The following is a 16,549-nucleotide window of genomic DNA, read 5'->3' as shown; positions in this document are numbered from 1 at the left end:
TCAGTGACTTGTCTGATTATTCTTTCATTCATCCAGGGGTCATTATAACCAACCAGGAGACGACTCCACGGGGCTTCAGCCTGAAGGAGGGAGAGCCAGTCAATCAGATCTTCCTTACAACTGTTGTCTCAACGTCTAGAGAGGGTGGCACTGTTACTGGAGACCAGCTTTGGCGCCTTGGCTTTTATGGCAGCCAAACCCCTGATGGATCTGGAACAAGCGTGGGTTACCAGGAACAAATCCTGCCTTTTTATGAGGCAGACCAGGATCTTCGTAGACCAGGAGATACCTTGGAATTTACTAATCTGGATACCAACTTTGATATGACAAATATAGCATGTGCACAAGTACCATTCATGTGTACAGTTCTCTCCAAGAATCCACAAGCATCTGATGACTTCACTCTGACTACTCAGCCCAATGACGATGTTTTGACAAGCTGCTTTCCTGTACCAGCTGATGCTTGCAGAGGTGAGCTACAGTCAGATTTAGAAAAAGAAAAAAAATAGAATGAAGAATAATGCAAAAACTATAATGAAGACAAATTTTCTTCTGAGGGGCCCACATCCTACAAGCTTTGTCTTTAGTGTGTCCCTCCATTTTTGGGATTGTGCATATTGTTTACTTACTTCTAATCACTTGAGTTTTATGACTATGTTTAATTATTGGTGCTACAATCATTGTACATTCTTTTCATCCTACATAGTTTTACACACCTCATTTTCTGTTAACAAAAAAAGAAGGTGATGTCTATATGTTCTTGTAGAAAAATGAAATAAACATGGAATTGAAATTGAAATTGAAAAAACAAGTTAAAGTGGACTAGTTGCCATAGGTTTATTAGTTATGTCATCCATTGCTCATGGCCACATGCTAAAAGCAGAGAATGATGTGTCTGTATTCACACAGGAGTCATTGTGACTGACATGGAATGGGAGTACACATCAAGTCGCCCTAACCCAGGTCAGCCAGACACCCTGGAAATCGACTTGTCCGTAGACTCTCTTGAAACTGCCTCCAGCATTAGTGGCAGACGCTTATGGAGAGTAGGAATCTTTGGTAGTCGAAACGAAGATGGTCGTGGACAAAGACTCAACAATGCTTTCCAGATCTTGAACACTTTCCAAGCAAGGAAAGACCTTGTTAGGGGACAGACGATGAGGATAGATAACATCAGAACAAGATTTGATCTCTCAGACATTAATTGTGAGAGTGGCTACAGGTACCTCTGCTTGGAGTTTGCTCAGAGTTTGAGGCCTGTGCCAGGATTTGAGTTCACTACAAGTTCTGGGGGAAACACCATGGTCAGATGCAAATCCACAGAATGTGATCGAGGTATTGAAAAATCTTCTATGTATTTGTGATATGTGTGTGTGTGTGTGTTCATAAGAAGAAGAAAAAAAAACTGTATATATACATATATGTATTAATCTAAGTGTGCTAAAAACATGAAACACATGTAAGATGAACAAAATCAAAATATGATGGTTGTGGTAGAAGTCATACAGTCTTGCGCCTGTGATGTGAAGTATGTGGAATGAAATGCTCAGGATCTGATCAGATTGTAATTTCTGAAGGCTTCTACTAGTAACTTACACATGAATTGGGGCCATTTCATGAAGAATGTATTTGCTGAGAGAAGTAAATGCACACTTTTTATCTTCCAGGTGTCAAACTGGTTGACTTAGAGACTGTCCCTGATACCAACTACCAGACAGTGGTGCTCAATAGACGCAACAACATTTTGCAGTTCAGCATGCTTGCTGCCCCTGCTGATGATACAGCATCTGTGCGTGGCACCAATCTGTGGGAACTAGCTGTCTGGGGCAGTAACAACCCTCTTGGGGAGGGACCAAGATATCACGAGACGACTGCCTACAACCTTAACACCTATCAGAGAAGTGTGCCTCTCAACCGGGGCAATTTGATGCAGTTTGGCACTGTGGAAACGTCTTTTGACATGACAGGATTGACCTGTGAACAAGTCCAGTACATTTGCGCTCGTCTACAAAGAGATCCAAACTCTGTTCCCAGTTTTGACCTATCCGGTGTGCCACGTGACCGAGTGCTAACTGAATGCTTCACAGTCAGATGTGCAGGTACAGTACATATCAGTTGAAATAGATATAAAACACTGCTTCTCTCTTATAAGGATTTTTTTTTTCTCACTGTGAGTACATGTTGTGTAAGGGTGTTCTTATAGTTTCAAGAGGGATTGTCCTTGTGTATTAAAGTCTAATTGTATTATTCATGCCAGTAACTAATCAAGGTAAGACATTATTTCACAACTATAGGATCACACACAAATTCTTGGTAGATAAGCAGCTGGTATGAGTACTGGGTCATTGTTAGAGATTTTCCGTTGTTGTTGACTACTGAACTTTCTGACCACTCATCTCAATGGTTTTTAGATTATCAGTGAAAAGAATAGCAATACTAAAATTGTGTGTTACAGTCTTCAAATTTCTTACCATCTTGGCTTTTACTGCTCATTTCAGGAGTGGAGATTGATCAGACTAGTGTGTCTGTGTCCGGCCAGAGCCTGACTGATGGCAGTGATGAAGTGGTCTTCAGTGTCACCCTCCAGTCTAACCCAGAGAGTGCTGATGCCACACAGGAAAATATGTGGCAAGTTGCTGCCTACTTGACCAGCACTCCACAGCTGAGTGATGATACAAAGAAACAACTCCTCTCCAGTCAAGTCTTGTCTCCAAGGCAGTCCAGCCAGGCCATCTTCCCAGGCTCACGTAGTGGCCTTTATGATTTACGGACAAATGTAGACCGTGAAACACTAGATTGTTCCGCTACCAACTACCTTTGTGTGCAGCTCAACCGGTCATCGTTGGCTGATGACAGTTTTACTTTCACGGGCTCTAGACCCGACTCTCTCACCTCTTGTGAACGCCTCTATTGTGCAAGAAAGAGTAAGTGGGGTGTAACATGGTTTGGCAACAAGATCCAGAAGAGGAATAATTTTCCAGCCCTCTGGATTCTCTGGGTGAACTTCTTCCCAATCCATCTGTTCCCAGCATGTTGTCATACAAGGAGTTGTTGCATGTCAATTCCAATATCACCCACACCTATACATAGTTACCCAGAGAAATTTCTTCTGTGCCATAATATTACAGGTTCAACAAATGAAGAGTGTTAACTGCATGCTTATACAGTGTAATGCATGATAGTGGGGATTGTTCATGAGAGCAGTCTCTGAAAAGCAAGGCAGAGAGAGAATGAACTAATCCGGACTGTCAGTAACCATATAAAATGTCACACTTTCTTGATTTCTCTTTTTCTCTCTCACAAAACCTCTGTGGACCATTAGCCAGTGCACAGCTGACAGTAAGTTACAAAGTCAATTTTTTTCTACACTCTGAAATGGGTTGTTTTCTTGTGCTCAGTAAATGAATAGTAGGAATATTTATGAAGTGGAGCATTATATAGTTGAGATTTAAAAACTTCTTGTTAAATTATTTTGTAGCATGTTTTTAAAAAAAAGTAAAGAGTATCAGGAATAATTCAAACCAAGATGGTTGCACCTCTATTCTAAGAGCATCAGTCTCTTCAGATCATTAGTATGTCATAATTTGACAGAATGATGCATTTTTCCCATTGAGTGTGTATCTGTGTGTAAAGTTCAACTTGATTGAGCTTTGCAAATCATGTATGCAAAGAGATCCAGGATCCAGGTCCAAGAGAGCATTATCATTATATCCCTAGAAAACTGTAGACAAGTACTTTTCTTTTTTTTTTCTCTGAAATTTGAACTCTGCCCTTACTTCCATTTTGAAAGATACATGCTCAATCAATTTTAATGCGCTGCCTCAAAATGTACCGAAGACATTTTTTCTGTGCCAAATGGAATGTAGAAAAAAAAATTTTCAGAAAATTTTGTGGATGGTTAAATTGTAAGTCTTATACAATATATGTGTATGTATCGATAGAAGTATCTTCTCTTTCAACTTGCATGTGTTCTGGCTGTTGTTTGTTTTGAAAGTCAAGTTGTTGAATGATGTATATGAAGGTTTTCTCGATGAACATCTAATGTGCTTCTGATCCTTCACCAAACCTATAGGCTGGAGAAGGGCCCAGAGGAGATAAGGGACAAAAGGGAGAACCTGGAGAGGCCGACATAAACAGTGCTGTAAGTAAATGTCTTAAAGAGAGTGGTATACCGTAGTTTTAATAGAAGTTTGCCTGATGTGTCAAACAAGGGATTGAACCAAAGGGTGGGAAATTTTCGCTGCCTTTCTGTTCAGGGATAGAACGATTGGTGGAAGACTCAAAGTACTTCACCCTATTGCGGCCATGGTCCATAGACACTTTTGACATCTTATGCAGTGTACAGGATGATTTTATCAAAAGAGTAATCAATTATCACAAAATGCTGTTGACTTAGTAATTTCATGAAAAAAAACAATCATTCAACTCATTTTTCATTTGAATGATTTAAAACTGTTAATTGAAGGCAAACAAGATTCAAAGAAGATTGAGAACTCAGTTTGTCACAGATTAAACTGGATTGAATTCTTCCAGATTCACTGCCAGCCAGTTATGAACCTCCTTTGTTATTTATTTCACTTCAACAGAACTTCCCACCTGGTATTCCTGGACCAGTTGGCCCACCAGGACCATCTGTACGTATATCTTACAGACATAATCCTGAACTTGTGTGCCAACAATCTTTGTGTGTGTGTGTGTGTGTGTGTGTGTGTGTGTGTGTTTTATATATATTTTTTCTGCTCAGTGATTTCAATAATGAGAAGGAATAATCCTGGTTATGATCACAAATTTAAGTTCAAAGATGTATCAGCGATAATTGTGTGAACATTAATTGCACTTGTAATAATTATCAATATTCATTTACAGGCCAAAGTGGTTACAAGTTGTTAGGTTGTCATTACTGACACTGATTCAGTTACCAGTATTTCTGTGTGTATGTGCTTGTATGTATGTGTGTGTGTGTGTGTGTGTGGTGGTGGTGTTTTGTTTTTTGTTTTTTGGATATTTCAATCTTATGGATATCCACATTAAAAAAAAAAAGGATACAACTGTATATATCTGCTAACATGGATGAAAAAAAAATGTTCATGTTATGATGAATGCTGAGCAATCGGTCAAAATTTCAAGATTTGAAGGCATAGTAGTGAAGTGATACAGAGGAAAAGAAATATTAGGCGAAAATAAGGTAATTGGTCGAACTGTTCTGTAAGCTTATATTTCCTCACCACTGTTATCTGTGTACAGGGTGCCCAAGGACCACCTGGAAACTCTGGACCCAAAGGACCCCCAGGACCAAGGGTAAGCTTATATTCATATTGCTGACATATACCAAGTCTCTCTGAATACATGAATATCTGTTCCTAATGGGACAAGAGAAAAACAGTCTCCCTAATTTCGAATTCTTTTTTGCGCATAACATTTAATGTAACACACATTTTTTTTTTCCAGATTGCTTTTGTTTACATGTACCTCCCTAATTTTGATGTTATATGGCAGCCCAGAATTTTTTTTTTTTTTTTTTTTTTTTTTTTGTTCAAAGGGAAGTCAATTATGCTCATTTAACATAGGTTGGTTGAATTGTTACATGGAGATTATTGTAGTGATATGCATTTTGTCATCTTGTCGTTGTTGTAGAAGATGTGATAGAGCTGTGACTGACTGGCATGTATGTTGCTCATGAGTCTGACTGATTATATTTCTCCTCTCTGTAAATCTGTTGTAGGGATTCCCTGGTATGGATGGAATGCCCGGTTTGCCAGGTACCCCTGGACCCCCTGGTCCACCAGGCAAGGCTGGTACCCTCGTTGCTTCTGCACAGACCAGTCAGTACAAGGGACCTCAGCTTCCAGGCTATGCTTATCCACAGGCTCAGGCAGCTGTAAGCTTGACCTTTCCTTCTTTTCATTTTGTAGCATTCTTAATACAATGCACCATTTTTCTTGATTTTATGTGAGATGTCATAATACATCATTAAGACTCTTGTCAAATGTCTTCTGAAGACTAAAATCAAATTGTTTTGTAAGACTGACATGCAATAATGTTTCATTTCAATTTATGTCTGCACTATTATACATATGAAAAGTAAGAAGATTTTTGATGAAAAGACTAAATTCTCAGGTGTTCTTCCATGCACACAAGTAATTCTGCATGCCTATACTACTGGAATGATGTGTACTTTGTTTGCAGTCTGATTATGAAAGAAAAGTCAAAATAATCCCCAATAGTCAGGGTGATCCCCAATTTTGCTATTTATGCTTCCTCTGACAGGGCAACCCTGGACCCCGTGGCCCACCTGGACCACCAGGATCAAGAGTAAGTTGCCAGATATTTGTTGTTTTCTTTGAGTAAGAGACCTTCATGAGAAATATCATTTGTATGATATGTGGTAACCTCTCTGAACATTGACATGTTTCATTTACATGTATGAATGTGTACAATTTGAAAACAAAAATGTATCATAATATGTTGTGAGCTTTTCATTGCTATCAGTAAGACTGCATTTGTAATTACTGATTACTTAATTACTTAAATATAAAAATGGGAAATTGTCATCTTAATATTCTGTGAAGTGCAGTAACCCTTGATGTCTACAGAGCACAAATGAGCAAAGTGATTGCGGTATCCCTACTCTTAAGAATCCAGATATATTTGAAATGCCCAAGGTTCTTGTACACAGTAGGTCAATTAATGGTTACTGAATAGATACAAGGTAGATTATGTTCACTGGCAAATTAAATTCCAGATATCACCAGTGCAAGCAATGCTTGTATTTCAGTTTGAAGGGGAGCTATGTGAAGTCTTGAATATTTTGAATACAAGAGTATGTCTTTGTAGTAAAGTAAATTTTGCAGCTGCAAGCATGACATGTCTGGGAGTTTCCTTGCCTTATACCCACAGGGACCTCAGGGATTGACTGGACCCGCAGGACCCGCTGGAGAGCCTGGATCTCCTGTAAGTTGGCCTAACTCAAAAGAGATTTCTGGATTTCCACTTACCTCTCTGTACCTGTACTCTTCTGTCCCTAATTTCAAGCTATTTAGTATTTTCATCTTCTCTTGCTTATCTGGAGCTCCTGTAAATCAGTTGATAAGTTACTGGTACATGTCTTCAATGTAGCTGTATGGAAGAGCAGTGTTACTGTGAATGCAGACATTATGACATTTAGTCTGTCTTGTGAAGACAGAGATGAGATTATCATGGATGAAAGAGATGTGGTACTTGTAGCTGATATTTCCCTTGACTGCAAGACAAGTTAAATTAAATGATGACATCAATTGCATTCATGCTCAGTTTCTATGAGGATGTCATAACTTAAATTGAGGTTTCTCCGGGATATAACTTCTTAGACCAGCAATAAGTATTTGATTGTTCTTACAATGGTTCCTAAATCTTAAGTCGAAAGACACCCATTCACTCGTCTCATTATCTGCATTTACAGGGAAATTCTGGACCTCCTGGACCCCCAGGTTTACCTGGACGCCCTGGATCAGATGTGAGTAGCTTGTCATTACTCTATCAGACATACTACAGTTTGATTGGAGACACAAGGCCTTGAGGTTTATTTCATTTGTCATGTTGGAGCTGTGAAGATCAAATCACTGGGTTGGTTTGCCCTTCAGTTACCTCATGCCAACTGCTAAAGATTTTCTCTAAGAAAATGTCTTTAAACTTCAATCAGCAATTTGTTACTATGAATTAATGTCATTCTACATTCAAGGTCTTCACGAAGGTTATGAATATTATGAAGAAAATGAAATGATTTCAGATTATAATGATGTAACTCCCATTCCACCCTAACTTGGTATGTAAATGTGTTATTGCTATTTCAGGGAGATGATGGATCCCCCGGTGCCGCTGGACAGCGTGGACCTGCAGGAACCCCAGTGAGTATCACATAAATGCCAGTGTACCAACATCACCATCTCATTTAGGCCAAATATTCAAGTGGCCAAATGTGTGTGTGTTTGTGTATGTTTTGTGTCTGTTCATTGATGGTGCACTACTTATTTATTTATTTATTCTTAGAGTAAAAAATGAGGAATCATGCAAAACTGCTAGTTCTTTTGTGCATTTTGTGCCAAACTGATTGTGCTTTTCCATTTCTTACAGTGACTTACAGTGTACATACTTAAATGATACTATGACACAGTGACTTACAGTGTACATACTTAAATGATACTATGGAGTATAGACAAAATGGTACTGTGAAGTATAGACCAAATAAAAATAGTTTCAATTTTCTCCTCTCAAACATCATGGTATGTCACCATAGGACTATATGGAATGGATTGACACAACCACTGTCTGTATGTTTTCATTTAGGGTGCCCGAGGAAACCCAGGTTTACCAGGAGCCCCAGGAATGAAGGGACATCAGGTAAGAAGTTCTTGTTGGTGCGTTACTGGTGTTAAGGATATAGTGTACCATCTGCCTGATTCATTTTAAGAAAAATTATGTGATGAATGCTTAGTTTTATTGTTGTGTATTTGGTTTATCTTATAGGCAGACACCATTATACTACTTTCACTTAACTCCAGCAAAGAAATTCCCGCCTTGATTCCAAATTTTGCAGGACTTGGATCCCATGTTTGTTGTGACTGTGAAAGGAAACAGTAATTAACATGTCATGCATATTAACCCGTTGAGGACGAGTCCCGAGTATACTTTAATATGAGCTACAACTAGGTCAAGTTAGGAGGAATTACGAAATGCTGATGAAAAAAGCTTGGTCAGGTTAGGCAAGTGCCTAGGCACAAAACCTGAATTGTTAATAGAAGGTATCTTCATTTGTTTAAATTGTTGTTTTGTGTCTTATAACAAACTTAAAGTGGACACAATGTCCTGTGTCTCATGTCTTAACTGTGTTTCTGTTTCCCTTTCAAAATAGAAAAAAGATTTAATGTCCACATGTGATTCTGTGTGTTTTGATAATGGTAGGGTCTGCCTGGACTCTCAGGAATGAAGGGAGAGAGGGGAGAGACTGGTGACCGAGGAAATGATGGAAGCCCAGGTGCTGCAGGCCCTCCTGGACCCTCTGTAAGTATTTCTTGAAACTCTCATTTGCCTTTTGAAATGATAAGGAACAATTCAAGGATAAAATAATGCCTTTGTAATGCACAATCCTTCTTTGCAATTCTGATATATGAATTTCATTGAATGTTGATGGTAATGCGAGATACAATACAATTTTATGTGCGAACTCTTTGGAGAAAGTAAAGCAAGAAATAAGTTGTGCCCTGTAAGGAAAGATAAACAACTCTTGTAAGTAATGAAAGTAAGTTTGTCAATAATGTTGACAAAATGAGTTGAAATTGATATTGCCTGCCATTGCCAATTGAAGTTTGGCATAAAAATTTGAACCTATGACCATGAACAAGAGAGGTTTCTATGGTGTGAGCAACATGAAACTTGCTGAAAAGATAACTGTAAGCAGGATTGAGTGAACCTTGATGAGCTCAGTTTTTTGTTTATTGTGTTTGTGATGTAGGGAGCTCCTGGACCCCAAGGAGAGCGTGGCCGAACTGGACCAGCTGGACCACAGGTAACTCAGTTTACCCATATTTCTGTCTTCTCAACTTGTCAACCCATGACAAATGCCTTGCCTGTAGATATTAATGAATTGAAACATACTCACTTGAAGAGAATCATATCTAGAGATAGTGATGTATCATGGACCATGAAGTTTTTCAAGAAGATGGTGAAACATGAAATGCTGGGCATATGCATGTAAACTCAAACATTTATTGTAATAAATTCTTCAGTAATCCCGTTTCAAACCCAAAACTTTATCATTGTTCAAACTTTATCATTGTTCAAAGAATCAAAGATACTGGTATTCAAGTGCTCCCTTTTTAAAGAGAAGTTTCATGGTGAGGCACTAAGTGATAAATGCATTTTCACCCATTTCTCTGCCAGGGAGACCGTGGTGCTGATGGTGCAACTGGATCACAAGGACCCCCAGGCTCTACTGGACCTCCTGGTGTTCCTGGCATGCCTGGAATTGCTGGTGCTAAGGTGATTTTTTTTTTTGTTCGTTTGTTTTCTGTGTTCTTTTTTTGAAAATAATTTTAAGTTAAATCTTAATCTTGAAATGCATGTGATAATTATCATTATTGGATATGAATACATTAAATAACTGTCTTTTAATGCTCTTCACATTATTAGGGAGATGCTGGATCACCTGGTGCACGTGGAGCCCCAGGTCTTCAAGGAGCCCGTGGAGAGCGTGGAGCTGAGGGAGCACAGGGACAGACTGGACCCCCTGTAAGCCACCTCACTTTATCCAATGCCCTCTTCTCCTCCCCCCCCCCTAAAAAAAACCCAACAACAACAAAACAAACAACCAACTATATAATTTGTGTATGCATGCATGCGTATCATAAGATATTTTGGCAAGGTGATGCTTTGAGAAAGAGAGAAGTGTATAAAGTGTAATACTAATGTTTGATATACCCAAAGTTTTCTAAATCAACTGTTTGCTAAATCAACATGGGATTATTTGATCCTTGCATTTAAATATTACCACCTAAATGACTCAGCTTGCTTATACTGTTCTTATTTGGCCTGATGTCTGCAGGGAGTCCCAGGCCGAGATGGATCTAATGGAGCCAAAGGATCAGCCGGACCCCCAGGAGCTCAAGGTTCACCCGGATTCCCTGGTGCCCGTGGACCTCCAGTAAGCTTAACCCTGACAGAATTTTTAGTCAAGTTATAGTTAAAATTGCCATTATCTGAAACATTTTTTTCTTTTTTGTTTTTTTTTTCTGGTTGTAGATGAGGCACAACTCATATTTCTGGTCGAATTTTTATGGCAAAATTGAAATCAAACTTGATTTTTCTAGACACAGAGTTGATAGTGGGGCAATAATAAAATCTTTTAATATATATATATATATATATATATATATATATATATATATATATACATATATACATATATATATATATATACATTTTAATGGCAGTATTCACCATTTGCAGATGAAACAATAATCCAGCCTTAGTGCTTCAAAATAGTTCTAAAATGTGAGTTACGGATGGAAACAACCTATTAAAAAGTTTGGATCAGGATAATCAATGTTGTGTATCGTTAGATATACAAAATGTGAACAATATTTACAAAAAAATTGTTTCTAGAATAAACTATTTACATTTATGGTTTGTTTAGAAAAAAAGGGATATCTCATTATATTCTAGGCATTATTGCAATTTTTTTTATGATAGGATGTTTTGTGATGCAACTGACCTGCACATATGCATCAAATGTGATAACTGGAACATTAAAAAAAAAAAAAAAACATTGCTACAAATGGTAAACAATACTAAAACAAGATTTTTTTGAACACTTTTTGATAGTACACATCATTTTTCTATCACACCCAACTAGGGACCTGCTGGTAGCCCTGGCCCAGCTGGATCTAAGGGAGACCAAGGTAATGCTGGAGCCCCAGGAGCCCAAGGAGAGACTGGACCAATTGGACCCCGTGTATGTTGACGACTTCTCTTTTAACTTAAAGTTCCCCTACTGACAATAACCTGTTAAGATATATGTGACCCGCGCCAACAGTTCAGGCAAAAGTCGCAAGAGCAAATTCCCTCCTGGGTGGGGTACAAAGATTTTGACTATAATTTTTGGCGATTTTGGATTTCTGCAGAATTAGAATCTTTGATATGTTTTCTACATCTTCACTAAATTCCATAGCATATGACTAAGTTTTTCCTATCAAAAATGGAATTTTAAATGCCCTATGTTAGATCGCAGTTTCGATCTTCTTTCGAACGCCACGCCAATATGCCCAGTGTTGCTACGGCATGGCATCTCGCGTGCGATTGGCTAGTGCATCTCACACATTTACATAGTTCGGCTTTCGGAGATAGGTCTCGCAGCCTGTCGGAAATGTTTTTCTCCATGCGTGCATGCTCAATTGTTGTTGCGACAATAGATACCAGTACGCTCACATTGTGGTGTGTGCTCTTCGTTTGGCTTTCTATCCGAGCTTTTTTACCGCTATGTTTGACAACGGAAGGGAAACAAAAAGTGAACATCAACACTAGGCAGCACAATAACTTCCAACGTGAAAACAGATACGATAGGGAACATGGTTTGAACGTATCAGAGTCGCAAATCGGCACAAAAAAATCCTGCAACATGCGATCGGAAACATAGCGTGTCAATTGTGCTTAGAAAACTATATAAATATGACAGTACTGGTTGACTCAAAAGACAGCAGAAGCGAGGAAAGGAGCGGTCATAAATGACTAATATTCAAATAGGCAGTATTATTAACAATGCCAAAATTGCACCAAACTAAGTAAAGTCGTGTTTGTTTGTTTGTTTGTGTACTACACAATGCAACACATGCACGGCTTGAAAAAAAAAAACAACAGGAAGCGTGACTCTTGCCATCTTTCTGCCTTCGAAAGGGTCCCAAACGATTAGATTTACAAGACAAATCAACCGCAATGAAAACGTGATTTGTAAAGATGTGGATACGAATGCGCCACTTGCTCCCGTGACGTGTGCACACACACAGGCATAGCGTGTGGATGCCATTGGGTAGTACGTGCACATGCACATGCAACCTACCCAGCAAGCTTACAATTATCATATCCGCCATCTTGAAAGACTTACTGGTAAACAAACCCAAGCGAAATGCATTGTGTATTCGGCTCCATATGCTGAGTTCCGAGGAAGGTGCCCGGGAAATATGACTCTCTCAGTGAGCCAATCAGAAGCCACTGTGGTTGCTAGAGGCGGATCTCAATCTCGATTGGCACCATTGTACGGATGGGTGATTCTCAACTCGCATCGCATTGCCTGGTGTGTGCATAGAACTCGCTTGTTCATGATGTAATGATAATTTCTAGACTCAAAGTAAGAGAACCTTTTTACAACTTTCAACTGAGTGCCTGTACAGACTAAATTTATTTTGTTTACTTCAAATAGTTTAGATTGCTGAGACAATGACATAAGTATGGAGCAAACCTTATTATGCCACCAACTCATGGATATTACTCATACTGTATTTATTATACATAATCTGTTTCCAGGGTGAGACTGGACCTGGTGGACCTCCAGGACCTCAGGGAGAGAGTGGAGACCGTGTAAGTCTGACCAAGTGATTTAGACTTTTTCTACAGAGGATGCTGAAATAGATTTAAGAAAAAAAAGACTATTGATAATGTTGATTGGTTTGTAGAGGTGCTAAAAAGTGTACTAGTGGATCAGTCCATTTTTTGATCATAACACAAATGGACCATACAGAAATATTTAGAATTTGGATCACATTACAAACCTTTTCCAAGTTATAATTGCATCATACTTCAGAATGTACAAATAATCTGAGCCTCATTTATTTTTTTGTTTACTTCAGATGGAGGTTAATTTTATAATGTGATAGCCAAATAAAGTCATGAGGCTTGTAACAGGAAGCAGTTTTCATATTTATTAAAAAAAAAATATGTTGGTATCAAGAACTAACTCTATTCTCTAGATAACATGTTGTACCATTGTGACCTCAAGGTACTCTCACCATTGTGTGGTGTAGAAATGAAAGCAGTGGATGAAACCCTCTTCTATTCATTTGTTGCTTCCAGGGACCACGTGGAAGTGTTGGACCAGCTGGACCTCCAGGTGCTGTAGGAGAACGTGTAAGTTGAGAAGACACTCAATGGAGGTTAACTGTACTTGTACAAATGCTCACCGGGCTGAACTATGTGATACATACTCAGTCTAAAATGGCAATTGAATAATCTTTTTTAACTATTTCCCCCCCCCCCCATCATTTCTTATATCCTGACACAGAGCAGTAGAAAAGGGGGGAAAAATTGTCCCATTTGCTTCCTCGTAATTATTCATATGTTTGTTCATGTTATTGGCGTGTGTGCTATGTGTTTTGGTGGTGTTTTTTTGGTAGGAACTAGGGCATTTATACATCAGAGTAGGATGTTATATCTTACAGTATTGAGAAAAGGAAAATGAGGTCTTCACGTTAGTTATCGTTTTGGTGCTGTGACACATGAAAGGATGATCAGTACCAAATTATAATAGATCAAATTATAGAAACATGCAGCATTAATTGATCAAACTTTATACATAGCTAATGTCTAAACCACCAAAAATGATTTGAGGAAAAAGAAAGAATATTTGCCTGTATCCTTTGAAAGTGAGATGAGCAGTGTCTCCTTTTCTCCCATGTCTAGTGCCTACTAATCAGTTTCCCTCCCTATGTGCTATGTACAGGGACCAATGGGACCTCCCGGTATCTCTGGAGCACCAGGAGCTCCTGGACCTAAGGGAGACCGTGGACTGGGTGGAGAACGTGGAGCAGGTGGAGCTAAGGGAGCTGCTGGTGAGCCAGGCAGACCAGGAGAACCAGGAATGCCAGGACAGAGGGTAAGCACTGAACATTTCTCAGCCACTTAATGGTGTGACAAAGAGACAGAGAGTAGGCAACACTGCCCAAATGAACATTAGGGAGCCTTAGATTTTGACGCACGGACGTTTGAGACGACGAGTGCGCTTGATGTTCTCCTCTCCCCTGCGTCGCATTGAAAAGTAGCTTTAGATTACACTGGGACGCAACGTATAAAAAATAAAATCACGCCCCCATTTGATCGGTGCATGAAGTAGTTCTCTACGTAGCAAACTGTGTGGACGTAAAAATAGCCCAGTACGCATAGTGAAAAACTCGGGCGACGCAAGCTAAAATTAGATCGACTTGACGCGTGCTTCTGCGCACGCTCAGAACATGTTTTTCCCTCTGAACGTCCGCGCGTCTAAAATCTAAAGCTCCATAATGAGATTTCATTAAGCAGAACTAAGTTTCATCAATTTTAAGATTGTAATTGGAGATGGATTTCATTGCTTGTTTTTCTTATAGATACAGGAAATGTACCAAGTGTATGGCAACTAAACTCTCAAGTAAAACAATGTATTGAGATGCAATTAAGTAGGTGGCTGTTTCTTTGTAATGGGGAACATTCTAGTGCTCCTTCTTTGTGATATTAAAGGCATAATTTACCATTTGCAGATTTAACAAAAACCCAGCATTAGAGCTTTAAAATAGTTCTGAAATGTGAGTTAGCGATAGAAATAACCACCATAAAAATTTGAATCTGTATAATCGATGTTAAGTATTGTTAAATACACCAAATGTGAACAATAGTTGTAATAAAAATGTTTCCAGACTAAACCATCTACAGTTACGGTGTATTGAGAAAAACACTGAGATCTCCTTATATTTTAGGCCTTGTTACAAAAATTTAATATGGTAGGATGTTTTGTGATGCAACAGACCGACACATGTGCATCAGATGTGATCTTGAACATTTTCAAAATCACATCTCCCAAAGGTAAACAGGACTTTTAAGTTTGGCCCTTACTTCTAGTGAGAAATGAAGATGTTTTTGCTGTTTGACTGTCAATGGGGTGTAAGATAATTTTGAAGCGTAAATGCATGATTCGTTGTGCTTGTCTATCTACAGGGACTGACCGGACCACCAGGAAAGCAAGGACGTGATGGAAAGCCAGGACCTGCTGTGAGTTTAATTTTCACTCCTATACACCATTTAAAATTTCAACACTACTCTATAAAACTTCTTATTAGAATTTTAAGTTTTTCAAGAGAATGCTTCCTGCACATGACTTTTTGCTGAGTAATTGAATGAAAAACTACATTGTTCATGGACTTGACAAGTGTTCTTTGAGGTCATCTCTGAAGGAAAGAATAGTGACAGTGTTGAGGTACGACAATTCTACATCCATGCTGATACATGCTTTTTGTCATCTTCTGTCTCACAGGGTGCTCCTGGAGAGCCAGGTGCAACTGGACCTGCTGGTGCTGAAGTAAGTGAAGGACCTTTCTAGTTCTCCCTCACTGCCCTAGCTAGAATCCTTTGTCTCATCCTTCATCAACCTCGTCAGATTTCAAGAATGTGTTCAACATTTCTCTTGTTGGAAAAATCGCAGCAGCTTCTGTAAAACAATTTGAGCTTCAGACCAAAGTGCCAATGATTTACTTTTGCTAATAAGAAAATTATTTAGTTGAAGACCTTGTGGTTCAACACAACATGAAAAGTTGTGATAAGATATGTGATCTCTTTCCATGATAAAAATGGATTATTGTTGCACTTTGTATGGTAAAAAATGGGGATAACTGAAAAATTCTTCATCAGGAAATAAGCATAATGTTAAAGGGACTGTACAGTACTGGTTGAGGTGGGGATTCATGTTTTGAACATTTTTAAGTGAGATAAAGAGAAAACTCTAATGAAATATGAAAGAACATGTAATTTCAAGAAGAATTCAACATTTATTTGATGAAAATAGGTTTTCAAATGACTGAGATATTAAAAGAAAATGATAATTCTAAAAGGCGACATCCCACACCTTTTATTAGGGTCTCGTTGTTTCACCTTGTTTTGGGATATCTCAGCCATTTCAAAACCGATTTTCATCGAATAAACTTTTGATACCCCTTAGAATTGCATGCACTTTTACATCTCATAGAGAAGTTTCTGAATATGTCGCAAAATGTTAAAAGCTAAA

General features: G+C 38.6%; 1 protein-coding gene across 1 annotated transcript in view; it reads left to right on the top strand.

Moving 5' to 3' along the window:
• Positions 1–16,549, top strand: part of LOC139725819 (uncharacterized) — a 49,878-nt gene that overhangs the window by 14,228 nt on the left and 19,101 nt on the right. Inside the window, exons 14-37 of the mRNA XM_071636901.1 lie at positions 37–471; positions 910–1,335; positions 1,668–2,099; positions 2,499–2,935; positions 4,073–4,141; positions 4,587–4,634; positions 5,245–5,298; positions 5,723–5,878; positions 6,268–6,312; positions 6,898–6,951; positions 7,439–7,492; positions 7,830–7,883; positions 8,323–8,376; positions 8,938–9,036; positions 9,488–9,541; positions 9,916–10,014; positions 10,165–10,263; positions 10,577–10,675; positions 11,387–11,485; positions 13,051–13,104; positions 13,597–13,650; positions 14,243–14,395; positions 15,487–15,540; positions 15,803–15,847. Of these exons, the coding sequence (XP_071493002.1) occupies positions 37–471; positions 910–1,335; positions 1,668–2,099; positions 2,499–2,935; positions 4,073–4,141; positions 4,587–4,634; positions 5,245–5,298; positions 5,723–5,878; positions 6,268–6,312; positions 6,898–6,951; positions 7,439–7,492; positions 7,830–7,883; positions 8,323–8,376; positions 8,938–9,036; positions 9,488–9,541; positions 9,916–10,014; positions 10,165–10,263; positions 10,577–10,675; positions 11,387–11,485; positions 13,051–13,104; positions 13,597–13,650; positions 14,243–14,395; positions 15,487–15,540; positions 15,803–15,847 (3,227 nt within the window). The remainder of the gene's footprint in view (positions 1–36; positions 472–909; positions 1,336–1,667; positions 2,100–2,498; positions 2,936–4,072; positions 4,142–4,586; positions 4,635–5,244; positions 5,299–5,722; positions 5,879–6,267; positions 6,313–6,897; positions 6,952–7,438; positions 7,493–7,829; positions 7,884–8,322; positions 8,377–8,937; positions 9,037–9,487; positions 9,542–9,915; positions 10,015–10,164; positions 10,264–10,576; positions 10,676–11,386; positions 11,486–13,050; positions 13,105–13,596; positions 13,651–14,242; positions 14,396–15,486; positions 15,541–15,802; positions 15,848–16,549) is intronic.

This window comes from Diadema antillarum, unplaced genomic scaffold, assembly GCF_040938485.1.
Source record: "Diadema antillarum isolate AM-2024a unplaced genomic scaffold, OU_Dant_1.0 seq00000059_RagTag, whole genome shotgun sequence".
NCBI classification, from domain to species: domain Eukaryota; kingdom Metazoa; phylum Echinodermata; class Echinoidea; order Diadematoida; family Diadematidae; genus Diadema; species Diadema antillarum.
The sequence above is the reverse complement of the archived record's forward strand: the minus strand, read 5'-3'. Positions and strand labels throughout refer to the sequence as shown.